The following is a 19,595-nucleotide window of genomic DNA, read 5'->3' on the forward strand; positions in this document are numbered from 1 at the left end:
ATCTTCTAATAGTACAAAAGATCAATGAACTTGAAGCTGCTCTTCAGAAGAAAGATGAAGATATGAAAGCAATGGAGGAAAGATATAAAATGTACTTGGAGAAAGCCAGAAATGTGAGTGATGTATCTTTCAGAGCTGAAGCCTTTGTGGGACATGTTATGATGATGCCTTTTTCACCTGATTATAGTGTTCTTGTGTCTGCGTCTAGTCACTTTGGTCTCAACAATCTTACCTTGCCTGTCAAGTTCCTAGGATGTCTCCACATCAGTCCTTGTATTCTCACTTAACAGTGTGAGGAAAAATAAACACATAGATTATAGGAACAGTTTACATATTGACTACAGTGTCCTCATTAGAGAAAGTGGCTGTTATAATGTATGGAATCTTCAGGTTTTAGCAAAATTGAGCCTGGAATTTTTATTTGCTAGAATCTTAGCAAATTTGCTAAGAATAAAGTTTTCTGCAATCTTAGCAAAATGAACATTTTACCTTTGTGGAAATGTAGTTTTTTAAAACTTGTGTGAAATTTTTTTTAGCATTTTATCTAGATTAGCTAGTTAAACACTTTTCTGTGTTCATCAGACTCAAAGTTTAACAAGATAGAAGTTTAGTCCTTGATCACTTTGAGTCCAGTCCTGAGTGGGGAAGGGCTCTGCTTCCTGCAGTCATTCAGAGTCCTAAGCTGACAGGGGCTCCACTTGATATTGTCCAACTAGTAGATGAGGAAACAGTGTAGATTGCATAGAAGATATGTAATTTCAGGCCTGAAAACAACATAACTAGCTTTTACTCCCATTTCAGTGGACAGAGCTCAGGCACATGATCTCACCTAACTTCTGGGGAGGCCACACCCAACTTCTGGGAAAGAAAGACAATTAGGCTTGGTAAACATGTAGGCATTCTCTGCCACAGTTAAGTTTCTTACAGTCAGAAAAGTACAAATGTTTACAACAGAAAATATAAAACATACAAAGATTCCCAGAAACAATTGCTGTTAACATTTTGGTGTATTTTCTTAATAGTGCATTTTTTTCAATGCATATATTCTCTATGATTGGTGGTCATAAGATGCACATGTGCATGTACATAAATATAGATATAGATATATAATTTGTGGTTTTAAACTTAATATTTCAGCATGTTATATAAATATAATTTAATATTGAACACTTAACTACTCTAAGTACTGGGAATATAGCAGTGAAGTAGACAGACACTACATTTAAGGAGCAGACTTTGCAGAGGTAAAATAATACCTACATAATATTCACTTGTTTGGGATATAACATGTTTTACTTAATCGTGATCCTGTTGGAAATACTTTGTTTTCATTTCATTTTCATTGTTTTTTTCCCTAGAAAACTTTAGGCAACATATTTGTATAGAAAGCTTTCCCTTTATTTTGGCTTATTATCTTAATCGTGTTTCCTAGAAATTGAATTATTAGGTCAAAGGATAAGACTGTTTTAATAAGATGCTCAATATATATTACTAAATGACATTTCAAAAGGATTATAAGTAGTTACAAAAAGCAATGACAGTGAATACCGTATTCTCACCATCATCGAGTATTGATAATTCATTTAAAAGACAGTTTCTTGCTTTGAAAAATTTGATTTCTTTTTTTAACCCTTACATATTTGATGGGAGAGGTTCAAATAGTGGTTAAAATACTGGTTAAGGCCGGGCGCAGTGGCTCACGCCTGTAATCCTAGCACTCTGGGAGGCCGAGGCGGGCGGATTACTCGAGGTCAGGAGTTCGAAACCAGCCTGAGCCAAGAGCAAGACCCCGTCTCTACTATAGATAGAAAGAAATTAATTGGCCAACTAATATATATAGAAAAAATTAGCCAGGCATGGTGGCGCATGCCTGTAGTCCCAGCTACTCGGGAGGCTGAGGCACCAGGATTGCTTGAGCCCAGGAGTTTGAGGTTGCTGTGAGTGAGGCTGACGCCACTGGCACTCACTCTAGCCTGGGCAACAAAGCGAGACTCTGTCTCAAAAAAAAAAATAAATAAATAAAAATAAAATACTGGTTAAAATAATAACATGTCCATTGCAGAAAATTCAGAAAATATAAAAAATCACAAGCAGACTTCTTATTATTACTTAGAGATAACAAATTATGATTTGTTCTTTCTAATTAAATTATGATTTAAATTCTTTAATGTTTTTAGCTTTTATGATATGAACTCCTTGAGGGCAGTTACCATGTCTTTTGTAAATTGCTTACTCCTCATCTACCTCGTAGTCAACATCTGTATATGGTTTTTGAATAAATGTATACACATAATAATATTTTTTTATATATTACCATCTAGTCTTTTTCCTATACCTCTATGAATATAGATGACATTTTCCTAACTCATGAAATAATTTAAAAACTTTTTTAGTAGATTTATATTTACATCATACAGATATCCCTATTATTGGAAATTTGTAGTTTTTGCTTGTAATATATGCCTGACATTTCTGAATTGATTTCCTAACAGAATGCTATCTACATAGTTTAGCTGAGTCTCTTTACTACATTCTGATCAAGAATCTCTTTTTACTCAACATTTAGTAATTTATTTAAATGTGATTGATTACCCTATTTTTACAGATAAAATCACCAGTGTCTATTATATTGATCTTATATATTGAATTACATTTGACTAGATGATACCATGTTTCCCCGAAAATAAGACCTAGCAGGATTTCTAAGCATTTGCGCAATATAAGCCCTACCCGGAAAATAAGACCTAGTGATGGGCGTGGCTACACAGCATATCTGCACAACCTATGCATTTCATCGCAGAGTGCTAAAGAAGATGAGCAGCCCTTCTCATCTGCCCCATGAGAGCTCTATTGCTCGACATGAGAGATTGGGGCCAATGATTCTAAAGGAAATGTAGTCGCAAGAAATTCACAATGGAATTCAGGGTTTGGAGAGTTATGATGATGTTCCAGAAGACAACGACTTAACTGTATTTGAATAAATGTATATTGTTGTACCGTACTTAAAAAAAAAAATAACACATCCCCTGAAAATAAGCCCTAGGGTGTCTTCTTGAGGAAAAATAAATATAAGACCTTCTCTTATTTTTGGAGAAACATGGTAGTAAAAAAGATTACTGGCAAAAATTTCTTTTGTGTATATTACTCCTACTTTGTAAAATCATCAAGTTCTCCTATGGTTTTTTTTTTTTTTTCCATAGCAACAAGTTACAATATGTTTAATAAATAATCCTTACCAGACATATACAACTAATATTATTTATAATCCTCATAGTCATTCATTAAAGTGAATATTTTTTTTTGCATATACATATGACATTTAATAGAACATTTGGGCCCAGTTTATTACAGTTTTTTTTTTTTTTTGCTTTTTTTTTAAATTCATTTTAATTTTTAAGAAAATTCTCAAGTCAAATAAATGTGGAAAGGATTATTTCAAGATCTTAGTGATTAAAACTTGAGCATTGAAAAGGCTAAATAACTATCCTTAAGTACTAAGCCTTCGAGAAAGAAGATTTGATTTTGGGATGCGGATCTTCACATTTTTGTGCTGAATATTTAAACCATTTCCTGTCTATAGAATACATTTTTTGTTATTGTTGTTACTCCAATTAGATTGTAAAACAAGCTAGAGAAAGCTCCTGTATCACTTTGTGGATTATTTTCGACTTTATTTGCACAATTTTTATAGAACATGTTCTTATGTTTTCAATACATTAAAAAAGACAAAATGAACATAAAATTTTTTTCTTTGAACAGGTAATAAAAACTTTAGATCCCAAATTAAATCCAGCATCAGCTGAAATAATGCTACTTAGAAAGCAGCTGGCAGAGAAAGAGAGAAGAATTGAGATTCTGGAGGTAAAACATCCATATTCACTCATCTTCTCTTAATTATTCTGTAGAGTCCTGGTAATTAGCTGCTGTCATGTATTTGCCATTAATGATCAAATTTCACAAGTAGTTAAAAATGTCATGTTCTAGCACTCACTGTGTTTATTACAAAGCATCTTACTAGCTCACTGGACTGGTCTCTGTACAGTTTATGCTGCATCATCTCTCCTTCTGTAACAGCCAGTCATGTGGATATCCCTGACTTTCTGATTAGAGTCCTGCTGTAATGCTGCTTTAAAAATTATGTGAATGTGATTTCATTCAGAAAAAAGAAAAAAACTGAGCTTTACCTTTTAAAAAAGGCAATGTGTTCCCTCAGTTAACCACATTTTTCTTATCTTCCTGTTCTTCTCCTGAACCTCAACAAACATAGTTGGAATTTCTGGGAGAAGGAAGTACTCACCAAATCCCAGTGAGCCCCTAACTTAAATTTGTTAATCATGCAAAGTTAGATTAGTAACACCATGCTCTCATTAGTTAGCTGAGTCTTTGCATTTTAAAGGTATTTTTGTGCTAATGGTTATATCATTCTTAAGAGCTTGGTAAGTATGTCAGTATGAAATTGTATATCTTAGATTTTATAATTGGGCATGTTCTAGTTTCCTTTGCAGAGTGCTTTACAAAACTACTATTTTTAATGCCATGGTGAGATTTGATGTTATTCTTAAAGTCGATATATACTTCCTCTTAATAACTTGTACATAATCGCAGAGCCATGTTCAATTCTGCATACTGGCCTTGAAATTCTCATAAATGGTAGTTGATTTCTTTTTAAATTGACTAGAAATGTTATATAATATTTCAGAGAAACACATTCTGTTCATATGCCTTTTTCTTGGTATTATTTCTGAGCAAGTAGATAGGAACTGTGGTGGAAATGTTTCCATTTAAAGACTTAAAGATTTTAACCCCCTGTCGTTCCTACATCCAGAGTACACACCAGCCTGATGTGCACTTGCAATTGGTGGTTGTCCTGGCCATGTTGTTTGTTGTCAAAAGCGCTGTGTAGGGATATCTGTCTGAAGAAATGCTAGTAATTCAAGACCTAACTCAAATATCTCTTCCTCTGTAAAATTTTCCCTGTATTTATTAGTGAAAAGTAGTTATCTATCCATAGTGGGTCCATGTACTTTGAATTCATGAATTCATTCCACAACAGCATTGGTTTTCTTTTTGGCATAAATCAAGGTGTCTTGAGGTCAAAGACTATAATCATATATCTTGCTACCTCCGGCATTAAATATTACATAAACCAGACCAGGAGTACAGCTTTATTGGTAACTTCTTAACACTGTCACCTCTCCTCTCTGGTCCTCTAGTTCCTCATCTATATAATAGTGAGACTTGGACTAGATAATCTCTGAAGTCTAAGTTGCTCTGACTAATTGCTTCCCAGAGGAAAACAATGAAAATGTACACCATTGCCGATGTTTGAAACCTACATACCCAACAAGTATGAAGACAAAATGGTGCCTCTAAAACCATAGGGCCTAGAGGAAAAGTTTCAGTTATGTCACAGCAGACAGGAATTTAATTTATTTGTATTCATCTGTACACTCACTGCAAAAAGAAAAGGAAAGATGTAATATAAATAGCAGAGGCTATTGTGACTGCCATCTCTCTTGGAGAGTCTGTGCCTGCAGTGGGTGTGAGCCAGAAGAACGTCATGGCCTCCCTCTTTGGGGCTTGGTTCCTAATACTTTTTATATCATGAGTATCTTGCTGAGGGAAGATTCAAGTGTTTCAAGATTATAATATTTATAAGAGCCAAACCATCTGGCTCATCAGGTGCTCAACAGAATTACAAAATTAACTGTGTTAGAGTAATTAAGAAAAAGAGATCATTCTCTGCAGTGGCACATAAATATGGCCACAGGGAATCTAGTATACAGGCCACCAAGAAATGAGAGAGAAAAATTTGTGCTAGGCTTTGTAGGGGATTTTAAAAGATTGCCCTAGATATTTTTTTACTATGTCTTCCTCCTCAGTTTTGACTTCTCCATAAGTGTAGCTCTGTTTCATTACCTAAGTCAGTTGTTAATTTTTTTCTCTAGATTTGGGGGACAGTAGCATAAGAATCACTAGTCGTGTGTATGCATGTATATGTGTGTTTAAATCACTCTGTGCTACCAGTAAAATTCCTGAAATAAAGGTTTATTAGTCATAAATCTTACTCTTTCCTAAAAGTGTTATGCATGCATTTCTGCGTGATTCAGTTTACATGTGTTTACTTTATATGCTTTACAAATGTATTCTTCAGATTCTCTCGACAATGAGCATAGCGAAGAAATTATTCTATTTTTAGTAATTTGGGGTGATTTCTGGGATTTTAATAGTCCACATATCTTTTTCCAGAGTGAATGTAAAGTAGCAAAATTCCGTGAATATGAAGAAAAACTCATTGTTTCTGCTTGGTATAATAAGGTAAGTTGAAATTCGGCTAATGATAAGATATTTAGAACAGTGTTTGTCAAACTTTTTTGACCAGGTGTAACAGAAGGAAATATATTTTGTACCATAAACCAGGGCACAGCAAGTTTACATATATGACAACAAAAGTTACCCTGTGTGTATTACACCTGATATTTTCTGTCATATTCTGTCTTTTTCAGACGTTGGTTGTAATCCACTAAATTGATTTTGTGACTCATCAGCCTTTAGCTGATATACATGAAGTGTGGGCATAACAATTTATAAATATTTAAAAATTGCCTTTTTAGCTTTAAGAAACATTTAATTTGTTCCCATAAAGGGTTTTGGAGAAATGTGAATATCTATGTAAAATTAAATGCTTCTAGTACTCAATATTTAACATCCTCTAAAGCCTCTCAGTGTGTCCTTTACTGTTCTAGGGAATTAGTCATCATTAGTTGCCCCTGTCCTACCAAGGATAAAAATAGCTTAAAGTAATTTGAAATGTGTTTTATTTTGTCATTGTTAGTATCAGTGGAATGTTTTCAAGAGTAGCATTTCATGGTATGTATATGGTTCTGTTGTGTTAGTCTAATCAGATAGAATAGGTAAAATAACTTGGCTGTGATCTACTGTTATCTATTCTTATTTGATACAAGGGAATAGCACTTTATAAGCTTCCCACGTGTGGATGCTGGGCTTCACCACACAGCACTAGTCATTCTTCCTCAAATATGCCTTGTGCTTTCATACCGCCATACTTTTCATCTGTGCTTTTTCCTTCTTTTTACTATTTGGTAAAATCTGGCTTAATTACTTGTGAGGTATTTCTAGAACCTTCCCTTATGAGTTAGTTATTCTAGTTGAGATCAGAGACTGTGTTTTATTTTCTTTGCTCTTTTATGGCCCTGGATACATAAATTAGTATATTATAGCCAAATAATATATTTTCATTTTTCAATATATATTTGTTAAGCATGTACTATATTCCATGTACTGTACTAGTTACTAGTGATGCTAAGTCCAATAAAATTACTGCTCATGCCTGTAATCACAGTGCTTTGGAAGACCAAGGCAGGAGGATTGCTTGAGGCCAGGAGTTTGAGATCAGCGTGGGCAACATAGTGAAGCAATGAGACCCCACCTGTACTAAAAATTAAAAATTAGCCAGGCATGGTGGAGGATGCCTGTGGTCCTAGCTACTTGGGAGGCTAAAGTGGGAATATTGCTTGAACCCAGGAGTTTGAGGTTACAGTGAGATATGATCACACCACTGCTCTCCAACCTGAGTGACAGAGCAAAACTCTATCTCAAGAAAAGAAAAAAAAATTGTTTTATGTGGTCTAGAGAGAGTGTAGTGACTTCTGTTATAAGAAATCCAACAGCCAAAATTGTGATGATTTGTCATGTATCAATATAGAGATAGAACATAATGTGAACTGTACTGGTAGTTCTCAAACATTAGCATGCATTAGAAGACTAACTAAAACACAAATTGCTGCACTCACTTGCAGAGATTCTCATTCAATAAGTCTGGGTAAAGTCCCAAAATTTGCATTTCTAAGTGCTAATCTTATTAATCCAAGGACCACACTTCGAGAACCGTTGATCTAAGCTATTCTGTTGTGTCATGGCTGCCTATTGATGGTGGAATGATGGCCCAAACATGATTTGCTTTGAAACTTCTTCCTATTGTTATAATTAAGCCTAATTCCAACACGTTATTTTAAGCTGTTTTTAGTGATTTCAGTAGTTTGAAAGAATGGGTTTTGTGCCTTATTAGCATTACCACTTCACAGATTAATCTGTTTATGAACACTTATTTTCTTCTATAGAAATGAGGAAAACTCCAGCTTAAAGGATTGTTTTGAGGATTAAATGTCTTTATCTATGTGAAAAGCATTTTACAAACTCTAAATATTTAGTCATGTTAAATATATATACACACACACACATATATATATTTTGTTGTTGTTCAGAGTCTAGCGTTCCAGAAACTGGGGATGGAGTCTAGACTTGTGAGTGGTGGTGGTGCTTGCAAAGACGCTGGCCCCTGTACTCCCGCACGGTCTTTCCTAGCACAGCAACGGCATATCACCAACACCAGAAGAAACCTCTCTGTTAGAGTTCCTGCTACAACAGCTGATTAAACTACAAAAGAAAACACAAACAGAAGTGCCCTTAAAATATTTTGTACTTTTCAACTAACTACCAGATTGAAAAAGAAGTTTATGATACTGGATGCCAGGTATTTTAAAATCAAAATGCATCAAATTAATTTTACCAGCTGACTTTGAAAACAAAGTATAGAATTAGCTCTTTCTCTGGGGGAGCACATTTGAATAATTGGAAGATGTAATTACACAAACATCTCCAACAAACATTTGTCTTTTGAGAGTAATATAATTTCAAATCAACTTTGTATATTTTAGTTTAGTGTTTTCATTTGTACCAATAACTTAATTAATTTGCAATATGTAATGAGTAATATGTAATTATAAAATTTATCTAGATTTGTTTTTTTTTGGTCCATATAAAAAATAGTCTTGAGGGTATGGGTGATGTCTTTGATTATATATATATACAAGGCTTTACTACTATCCTTCAGTTCTTTCATTAAATGCATACATACATTGTGTCATGTCATGGAAGATATAATCTTTGGAACATTTGACTATTAGAATGATGTTGCCATGGTAAAAGTGACATAGTAAAAGTGACTAATTGGAAATTTTGTAGATTTTTAAGAGGTCACAGTTCTCATGTGAACCTCCTGTAAACAAGGGCTACTGGACAGCATGATTGAAATGCTAAGGGTGGGAATGAAGTGACATTTGTAAGAGGTGACTTTCTGATAGAAAGCAAGCTAAAAAATATATTTTGTGTTAATGTTTACATATTTTTAATGTAATTTATGATGATTCAATTATTTCTTTTAAGTATAAAATTATCATGGCTTTTGCAAAAAAAAAAGATATGATAGTTTTACCTCCTCATTAAAAAGAGATATTACAATGATGAAAAACCTTGGAATCAGTTTGATTTTTGTTTACTGATTGAGGAGTTTCTCTTGCTCAGTTTGTGGTATTCAGTTCATTTCTGCCCAAAGCTCTTATTTGCAAAGGAATTACTTTTGAATTTTGGAGTCATTTTTACATTTTATGACTTTGGAATTTTAGTTAAGTTGTGTTAAATCTGTGTTGTCCTGTATTGTAGCCACAAGCCACATGTGGCAATTTAAACTAATTAAAATTAAAAATTTAGTTTCTTGGTTGCACCAGCCACATTTCAGACACTCGATAGCCATGTGTGGCTGGTGGTTGCTGTATTAGGACAGCTATAGAATATTTCCAGCATTGCAAAAAGTTCTATTGGACAGCGCCATACTAAATCGTTTTATAACTCAAAAATACTTTTTGATATCAGAACGCAAATATAAAAAGAAGAATGTTAGAACTGTTTCAGGTATAAAAAGGAATTGAATTGTGACATAATTAACATCTTACATTCTGGGTAGTTGAATACCTTATGTTGTGATAACCATAGTTAATTATTCCAGTACTGTTCAACAAATGCATATCTATCAGCAGTTTGTATAGACCAGGGTCAGCAAACTTTCTGTGATGGGACAAGTACTAAATATTTTAGTAAATATCTCAGGCTTTGTGAGTTGCATAGTCTATGTTGCAAGTATTCAACCCTGCCATTACAGGGTGAAAGTAGCTATATACGATGTATAATATAAACAAAACGGACATGGCTGTGTTTTAGTAAAACTTTCTTTACAAAAACAGCTGGTAGGCTGGATTTGGCTTGCAGGATGTAGCAGTGGTCTAGATTTTATTCTTAGCTTTTCTTTGCAAATACAGTATGAGTATTGTTCCATTTACAGTATTACTCATTTGGATACCTGGTTTTTAGATTGTTGCCCAATTTTTTAAACACTGCAAATGCAAATTTCATATTATATTTCGGTCTCTGAGATTAGGGAGCATCTGTCAGGATATTTTGTTTTATCAGGGTTACTTCTGTTGACTACCTCTTAGATTTTGATGTAATTGTTGATTTGCATTTTCATATGTTCTTGTAGTGTCTGCTTGCCTGTGACTTTTAGTGAAATGAAATAAGCCTTTGAAAATATCTTAGCATGCTATTTAAAATTTTCTAAATATGATGGCATTCTGGTATATTTTGGTTAGTGAAGACATCTGCCCCTTTAGTGTTTCTATGCTAATAATTGAAATTTTATGAGCTCTTCAAGTTCCCTTTTAATGGAATTTATTATAAAACATTAACTTTAATAAATTAGTGTTTTCATTTCAGTTGCTCATAAATTTTTGATTATTATACTTGGAATTTCTACATACTACAATTTCTGAGTGAGGATGTAAGGCTAGATTCATTTTTCTTAATACAGAAAAAGCAAATTTTCTGATTTATCACCTTTCTAGGTGATAAGTAGAATTTAAAATGTTTGATTTATAAGTATTTATACAAGACTAATGTAATTTAAAGTTCTGTATTATTGTGATTAATCATACAGAAATTCAGGAACTGATCAGAAGTGAGATTCTTTCCACATCTGGTTAATGTAGTGAGATTGACACCCTGTGGGTGGTAAGGCATTATAGATATTTCATCATGAACCATGATTTATACACATCTATGTTGTAAAAGAAGCTTGAAGGCATATACCATGGAAGAGATATTCAGAATTTATCTATTTGATAAGGAATTAAATGACCCAGTGATTATAAAGTAAAACCACAGATCAGTTTGAAAATTATCTTTAATGTTGAGCATTTGCTGTAAGATTAATATTCCTTTCTCTTTTTAAAATAGTGTATAAATATGACAGTGATGTCTATCCTGAGAATAACTCAGTGTGTTGAGAAATATTCAAAGTTTATTCTATTTTTCAATGAATAAGGCTGTCAAACTAATGATTTAGTATAAAGAATTAATGTCTTGTCTAGAAATACTAAACTGATGTCATTATGATGTCATCTTTGATAACTAATTTGAATGTTAGTAATGTTTCCACATCTATGCCTGTTTCTGTGTAGGGCACATCTGGCCTATGGGGGGTTGGCTTTTAGGCCACAGAACTATCTGTGTTAGGTTCTCTATATGTATATTTAATGAGAAACATTCCTATGTAAAAATGTGTGTATATGGTTGTATGCATACATTCTTATTGTGAACCTGTATGTTGCGAAGTAGTTTGCAAATTTGTAAGCACAAACCGTAAAAGAAAACAATGTGCAGTTATTAAACTTGATGTTCCATAAATGTAATGTTTAGTTTATAAAAGGTCCTTTCTATTTTCTATGGCAAAGACTTTGACACTTGAAAAATAGAAGCAATATTTGATTTATTTTTGTAAGTATTTAGGATATTATTTTAAATAAATGATTGTCTAATAACAATATAATAGTTGTAAAATGTTTTAAGTAAATAAACTTTCTGCTTCTGTGTCTGTTATGATCAGTTTTTAGTGGGCACAAATGCATGTTTATTTGCTGTTTTAAATAAAGGACTGAAAATATTTAGATTGCTAAAGAAAAAATGATTGCATCAATTCTTCTAATTTTGTTTTGCCCTTGAAATTTTTGGTGAATGAAAAGTATATTAAGTGATTTGTCTTTTTATGTCTCCAATTTCCCCTCTGGAATGTTGACATCTTGCGTTAATATGGAATCCAGGACATTTCTGAGAAATGTACTTTTAAAGACTGCTACTTATCCCTCAATATCCATTCTCCCCTTCTTCCTTAAGTAATAGAACCCCATATTTTAGCTTATTACATTGTCATCTAGGAAGAAAACCAAACACTGGACTTTCCAGATTCCCTTGTAACTAGTAGGTAGGGCATCATTTAATTAAGTTCTGGCTAATGGCATGTGAATAGCAGTGTGTTTGTACTAAAAGAATGGGCATGTTTCCCTAGTCCTTATCCCATCTGGAATGCCATGTGCCTGAGGCAGCCCTCAGAGACAATTGAACAATAAGGGAAAAGGAACTTGGGTCCCTGAAATCACCATTTAGCCAAAGCAGCTGTGGACCTCCAGCCCAGGCTTCTCTTGTTTAAGCTATTTTTTTTTTAAGTTATTTTATTTTGGGATTTCTTTCTTCCATCATTCCAACTTCCCAATTCATAGAGGTTTGTTGAAATGAGTTGTGAAATTGATTTTTAGAAAAGTGCAGGTGTTCTGTATTCTGGGACAATATTTGGAAAGGTTTAATTCTGTTGCCATTAATGGATGATAATAAATATTTGTTTAATGATCACCTAAATGAGGTTAATGTGCCAGATATGCAATGATGGAGACAAAAGTGAAGTGCTGTCTCACTTTAGGTAGATCCCCATTATTCCGTCAATGTAGCTTAGCTTTCTGAACTGGTACAATAAATGCTGTCCTAGCTAGCATCACATTGTTTTGTGACTAGTTTATTAAGAGCAATTCAAGGTTCTAGACCTATTATGCATTGACCAGGATGGTGGCTGCTAGCCACATCAGATATTTAAATGTAAATTGTAATGAAAATTGTTTTCTGTGAGACACCATAGCCACACTGGAAATGCTCCATGGCTACACATGGCTAGTGACTACAGTATTGAACAGTGCAGGTGAAGAACATTTCTGTCATCAAAGAAAATTCTTTTGGGCAGTCTGGTTTTTAGGTATCTAGCTTGAATGTACACATTCTACATCTCTGCAGAGTTACAGAGGATATCCAACTCTCAAGATTCTCTCATTGGCTTTTGACAGTTGTCTTTGGCGTTTGACAGCTTGACTATCAAATGGATAATCAAGTGTGGATCTAGGTGTGGATCTCTTTAAATTTATCCTACTTGTAGTTTGTTGAGCTCAGATCTACAGATTAATGATTTTTATTAAGTTTTTGGCTTTTAGTTCTTGAAATATACTTACTTTCTCTTTCAATCCTTTCCTCTGGTACTACCATTATACACTTGTTGATAGTTGGTGTCCCATAGGTCTCCAAGAGTCTGCTCATTTTTCTTTTCATTCTGTTCCTCAGAATAGATAATGTTGACTTAAACCTCAGGTTTACTGATTCATCCTGCTAGCTCAACTGCTGCTGAGCCACTCTAGTGAATTTCTCATTTCAGTTATTGTACATTTCAACTCTAGAATTTCTAGTTTATTACCTGTTTTTATAATTTCTATCTCCTTGTGATAATCTATTCAGTGAAAAATCATTCTCATGTTTACCTTTAATTCTTTAGACATGGTTTCTTTAGGTTCTTTGAAGATACTTATTTAAAGCTTTTGTCTAGTAAATCCAATGTATGAGATTCCTCAGGGACAGTTTCTAGTAACTGCTTTTTAACCTGTGTATGGGCCACAGTTTCCTGATTTCCATGACTCATAATTTTTGTTGAAAAATTGGCTTTTTAAATGATATGTGGAAATTGGAAATCGGACTCCTCCTCTGCCAGAATCTATTATACTGTTGTTTTGTTGCTTCTTGTTTAGAGACTTACTTGGACTAATTCTATAAAATGTCCATTCATCATGTGCAGCCACTGGATTCTCTGTGAGCATAGTGCTCAGCTAATTTTAGACAGAGATTTCCTTAAATATCTTGAACTTCCCAAAGGGCTCTGAATGTATGTTGGGTTATACCTTTAACACTCCAGCAGGTAGTTTACAACTCTATCTTAGACTTAACTTCCTGCTTACCCAGACCTTCAAGGTCAGCCAGGGATGCCAAAGCCCATTAGGGCTGTGTGCATTTCTAGCATACACACAGCCCTCACATGTGCATGGCCTTCTAGATTCCTAGGAATATGTTAGCACTTTTGAAGGCTCAATGGACATCTCTTCTCCCAGTTTTCCTTTTAATCCTTTTGTTAGCACCAATTGGTATTGCCACCTTGGGTTACTGTAATGTTGTACAATTGTCACTGATTTTTTTAACAAATATCCTGTGAGGTTGTTCACACAGAGAATGAGCTTTGAGTCAGGTCAAATAAAGACAAGTCTTGAGAATGAGGCTTTTCAGGGAACCGCCATAGTGGTCAAATAATGGCAGTTTTCTGGGAATAGAACCTTTAGAGTGCTCCAAACCCATTCTGTTCCCTCCAGGAGTTGCTTGGTGGTTGGTATTCATAGCTACCATAGTTGTGAGACTATTGCTTTATACTTCAGAGCTGGGGAGAGGAGAATGGGAACAGGCCAAGTTAAAACAGAGCTCCTTGTTTCTTCCTGAGAGCCAGCTCCTCTTTTTTAAACAAATGCTCAGATCGTTGCAAGACTTTGGTTAATTTCCAGAGTTCTGGAAATGTTGATTTGGACTATTTTTGCTAGTGTTCTCGGTGCTTTTGTAAAAAAGTGGATTTTTGGAGCTCTTTATCATTTCAGAAGTTCTCTCCACAAGTCAGATTTTTGAAAGTAGAAGTGACCTCAGTAAACAATCTTTAAAGCCCACACTTTTCAGAATGTGAAATTAAGGCACATAGAGGTAGAGGGCTTGCTGCATAGCCACAGAAAATCCAGCATGCTGCAGCATTCATGTCACCTGGGTGCTTGCTCCCCACCCCTTGCTTCACTGTGTGTGCAACAGACATTTACTGAGTGTCGACTGTGCATGAAACACTGTTAGGAACCGAATCTATGTGAGCAAGGCACACTTACCTCTGAGAAGCTCAGCATAATTGGGAGATTACATGTAAATAGGAAATTTAAACTTTTTAATTAAATTCTCGGAATGGAGGAGGGAACAACTAAGAGTCCAGAAAAATGCCATTGCAGAGTTGGCATTTAACCTGGTTTTTACAGGATGAATAGGATTGTGCCAGGTGTATTTAGACATTTCTTGCAAAAAAAATATGGCTTATATGAAGACATGAATATGATAAAGTATCTGGCCCATCCAGGGAATTAATAGTTCAGTAGTTTGGCAGGAGAAGTACTGAGGGATGTAATTGAAGAGGTGAGCAGGTTTCAGGTCACAAAAATTATCATGTGCCCAGCTAAGGAGCAGGCCCACACATATAGCTGTGCAGGCTCTACACAGTCCCACTCCAGAGGGCACCGTCCACCTAGACTACAAGCGAATGGCATCCTGGGGTTTGCCATGGAGCAACCCTGCTAAGGAATCTCATTCTCTAGTCAATAGGGAGAAGAATATCTTGTTTTGTGAACCCAGTGATAAAAACATGAAACTGCATGGGAAAAAAAGTATAGAAATAAGTTCTCCAGTGGCATAGTAGCATAAATGGAGGCTTTGTCTAAAATAACCATAACAACATTTATTATATGTAATAAACTACATGTAATTTATTATATGCCAGGCACACTATGTTACTTTGCTATCTTTAGTTCTCCCAACAACTATAATGCAGGTGTATCAGATAGCTTAGGATAAATTATGCTGTAGTAACAATCCCAAAAACTTAGTGGGTAACAACAAAATAGGTTTGTTTCTTATATGTCCTTCTTGAATAGGCTGTGACTCTGCTTCCTGTCTTTGTCACACTAGACATAGGCTGATGGACCCTTATCTGGGACATTGCTGGTTTCATGGCAGAGAAAAGAGAAATATGTTGAACTGCTAGCTGGCCCTTAAGCATTCAGAAGTGACTCATAGAACTTTTGTTCTCATTTTGTTGACCACAGCCAATCACATGGCCATTCTGCATTTATCAAGGTGGTCATATCCTATCATCCCACAGGGAGGAGCACCACAAGGAAAAGGGACCCCAGAGAGGGAGGATGGATCTTGTCACCAATCTACAACAGCAGGTGTTACTTTATTTTGTAGATTAGGAAGTGAGTTCAGGAAAGTAAAGTAACCTGTCTAATTTGCAAGCAAAAGGAAATACATGGTAAAACCGGGAATTGAATTCAGGCCAGCTTAGCTACAAAGCTCTGACCTCCAGTTCATCTGACTCCCCCCCCACACACACACACACTATCCTGAGACCTTTAATTCTAGTGTTGTGTGCATCAGAGTCCCGTGATATCTTTGGATCTTAGATGTGATGGGGCAAAGAGGAGCCTCTGTTCTGACCCTAATTATTGTAACAGGCATCCTCAGTGATTTAGTGCCAGCCCCTGATAGTGACCCTTTGCATTTGACCCCTTCTTGCTTAATTTCTTACCTGTTTCAAAAGAAGAAGAAAATAGTTCTGTTCTTAGTTTTCCAGAGCAGAACAAATAGCTCATGGTGAATGCACAAAATCACAGTGTGACCCAGAAAAGACAAAATATTTATCCAGGGCATCAGCCTGTTCTTGCGAAACCAGCTTGGGGAAGTGGGATCCATGGCCCCCTTCCAGGAAGCCAGCTGGAAACTGGGGCCGACAGTGAGGCAAGGACAAACCTGTGCCCCTCCACTCTGTTCCTGAAGGATTGTAATGGAAGTTAGCATCAGGACTGTGAAGTAGGTCATTGGGGTGAAGTGACAAGGACAGAGGGGAAGTGGCAGAGATCTGATTTCTGGTGATAGGTCCAACCTAGCACCAACCCACAATGATTCTACCTGTTTTGTTCATTAACTCACTGTTTCTTGAGCCCTACCATGTTCTGAACACTGTTACTGTGGTTGCAAAATTGAAGAAGACAGATTCTGCTCTTGCCCTCAAGGAGTAATCAGTTAATTATTGCTATGTAAAAATGCACTTCAAAACATAGTGGCTCGGCCGGGCCCGGTGGCTCACGCCTGTAATCCTAGCACTCTGGGAGGCCGAGGCGGGCGGATTACTGGAGGTCAGGAGTTCAGAACCAGCCTGAGCAAGAGTGAGTCCCCTTCTCTACTATAAATAGAAAGAAATTAATTGGCCAACTAATATATATAGAAAAAATTAGCCAGGCATGGTGGCGCATGCCTGTAGTCCCAGCCACTCAGGAAGCTGAGGCAGTAGGATTGCTTGAGTCCAGGAGTTTGAGGTTGCTGTGAGCTAGGCTGATGCCATGGCACTCACTCTAGCCTGGGCAACAAAGTGAGATTCTGTCTCAAAAAGAAAAACATAGTGGCTTAACACAACCATTTATTTAACTTACAAATCTCAGGCTGGAAATTGAAGCTAGCTCATTTGGACAGTTCTTGTCTCAGCTGAGCTCACTCATGCATGTGCATTCACCTTGTGGATTTGCTCGGATCCAGCTCACCTCAGATGTCCTTATGCACAGCGCTGGTGGTGGGCCAGCTGTCAGCTAGGGTAGTGTGACAGCAGTGACTCAGCCACATGTTTCTCATCAGCAGAGTAACATGGGTTTGTTTAAATGGTGGCAGTAAAGTGCCAGAAGAGCAAGCAGAAGCACTCAAACTCTTTGGGCCCTAGGCTCAAAAAAGTTATTTTACCACCAGGCCAGCCCAGCACAAAGGGAACGGTAAACAGATTCTGTCTCAGGAGGGAGGAGCTCATGAATGGAGCCCTCATTCCAAGTAGAAGAAACAATTCCTGAGGTGTGGTTTTCCCACACTTAGGGAGACACCACCAGCTTATGTGCATATTGAAGGATGCAATGCAATTTTACCAATTAAGAAAATGATAACTTATTAGCTATAGTGTAGAATGCTGCCATATATACAAAGCTGATCAGAATAAAACAAAGCATCTTCTATTAAAAATATACCTGGAACTTTCTGAGACTTAATGGCAGAAACACCAACATAATATGCGGGATAGAGTGAAAATTAAAACAACTCTTTCATATAGTGTATAACAACTCAGCAAACCTGCAGGCCAGTGTTGGCCATATTTACAGTCCTGTCCTGTCCTTGCTGTTCACAGTACCGACCCTGGGACACAGGAAGATCCTGAAGTGTATCCTGTGGGTTATTCATCTATTCCTTCATTCAACATGGAGAAATAACATTCATTAGGGTCTTATTGTGGGCAGGGGATCATATGTGTAGCAGGATACAAAAGTGGGGCTCTCCGTCACTGTCTCAGCTGGAGTCCCAGTCACTGCAAGGCGAATGGTGCAAGCCAAGTGCTGTGCTAAACCCGCAGCTCTAAAGTCGGGGACTTGAAGTCCTGTGTGAGATTTGCCATGGGGGCATCAGAGACTGTTTTTGTAACCCTTATAAGGCCAGTACCTACATAGAGGGCATGGAATGGCTGAGGGTTATGGGAAAAAGGAAAGAGGGCACTTCTGCGGCTCCGCTAAGCCCTGTAGTCATCGTCCTTGTCGGGCCTGTGTGGTCAGTTGTAGCAAGAATCTTGCTGTGTCCATTTAGAGACAACACTTGATACCTGCTCAAATTCCGCATCCTCCACCTTGGCATCTGACTACTATGGCTTGTCCTCAGCAAGAATCCCCCTCACCCCTGGTGTTTCTTTTAGCCATTGTCCATTCACTGGTCCCCCCATCCAGCTCCTTGGCTACAATCCCCCACTTGTCCTTGCTGTATTTGCAACTGCGTTAGTTCTACGTTGAGATCTCTTCCCCCCTATTGCAATAGTTCCTGAATAAAACTTGTTTTTGCTGCATCACTTTGCTTTGCTACTTTTCAGTTCTGGTTTTCTTTGATGAAAGGGTCCTCCTCACCTCCCACCCATCTCCCATGGAGTGAGGGCATGACAATTTTTCCCCTCACCAGGTAAGAGGCTTCAAACTTCAAGTTTTTAACTCTGCTCTGTAGAATCTCTGGGGTACCAAGAATCAGAGCCACACAGATGCCTGGAACTTCCTATAGGCATGAGGCTGAGTGGTGCCAACAGTGGGGGCCGTGGAGGGAGGGATCTCTCAGTAGGGCACTGCATGGCCCCTCTGGCTTATGGGACCATTTTTGATGCTAACAAGAGGACTGCCTAGAGGGATAATTGTCCAGAAGAGCAGCAGAACTAGGAGATGCCCAGGAGTGGGAGAGACACATTAAGGTAAGGACACTGCATATGGATGGCCCCAGCTCCGGTAGGTCACCTGGGTGGGAAGGTGAGGTGGGGTCGCATGTGAAAGGGGGAGCATATGGTGCAGAGAGACAAGATAGTTGAACTCCTGCCCTCCCCACCTGGAAACCTTCCAGTTCTGAAACTGGGTGGGGAAGGGGGACCTAATCAACTATCCTAAGGAGTTCTATAGCGGTGTCCTTATTGGGCTGCAAACTGTAACGGCCAAAAGGACTCTTCTTAGGAACACATGTGAGAATTTGTTATGTAAGAGTAACTTGAAAAGTGATGGACCCTGCCTGAAATTTCATCCAGAGTCAGAAAGATTGTGCAGCATGTGTTGGGGTGTGGGTGGGTGGGAATAGAACCACTTTTGCCTTGCACCCTCTTGAATCTCATTGCTGTTGATTTATTACACAGA

The 19,595-nt window shown here is 36.9% G+C and overlaps 1 protein-coding gene across 5 annotated transcripts in view; it reads left to right on the forward strand.

Moving 5' to 3' along the window:
• Positions 1 to 17,143, forward strand: part of HOOK1 (hook microtubule tethering protein 1) — a 60,298-nt gene extending 43,155 nt beyond the window's left edge. For 2 of the 5 annotated variants that reach the window (XM_012785143.3, XM_075998784.1), the window contains 4 exons: positions 13 to 113; positions 3,760 to 3,861; positions 6,250 to 6,318; positions 8,286 to 17,142. In XM_012785143.3, coding sequence (XP_012640597.1) covers positions 13 to 113; positions 3,760 to 3,861; positions 6,250 to 6,318; positions 8,286 to 8,456 — 443 coding nt within the window. In that variant the 3' untranslated portion in view covers positions 8,457 to 17,142. Of the gene's footprint in view, positions 1 to 12; positions 116 to 3,759; positions 3,862 to 6,249; positions 6,319 to 8,285 lie in introns of those variants that run through there. The other 3 variants (XM_012785144.3, XM_075998803.1, XM_075998807.1) reach the window with 3 other exon arrangements.
• The last annotated feature ends 2,452 nt before the right edge of the window (positions 17,144 to 19,595 follow it).

This window comes from Microcebus murinus, chromosome 2 (assembly GCF_040939455.1).
Source record: "Microcebus murinus isolate Inina chromosome 2, M.murinus_Inina_mat1.0, whole genome shotgun sequence".
NCBI classification, from domain to species: Eukaryota; Metazoa; Chordata; class Mammalia; order Primates; family Cheirogaleidae; genus Microcebus; species Microcebus murinus.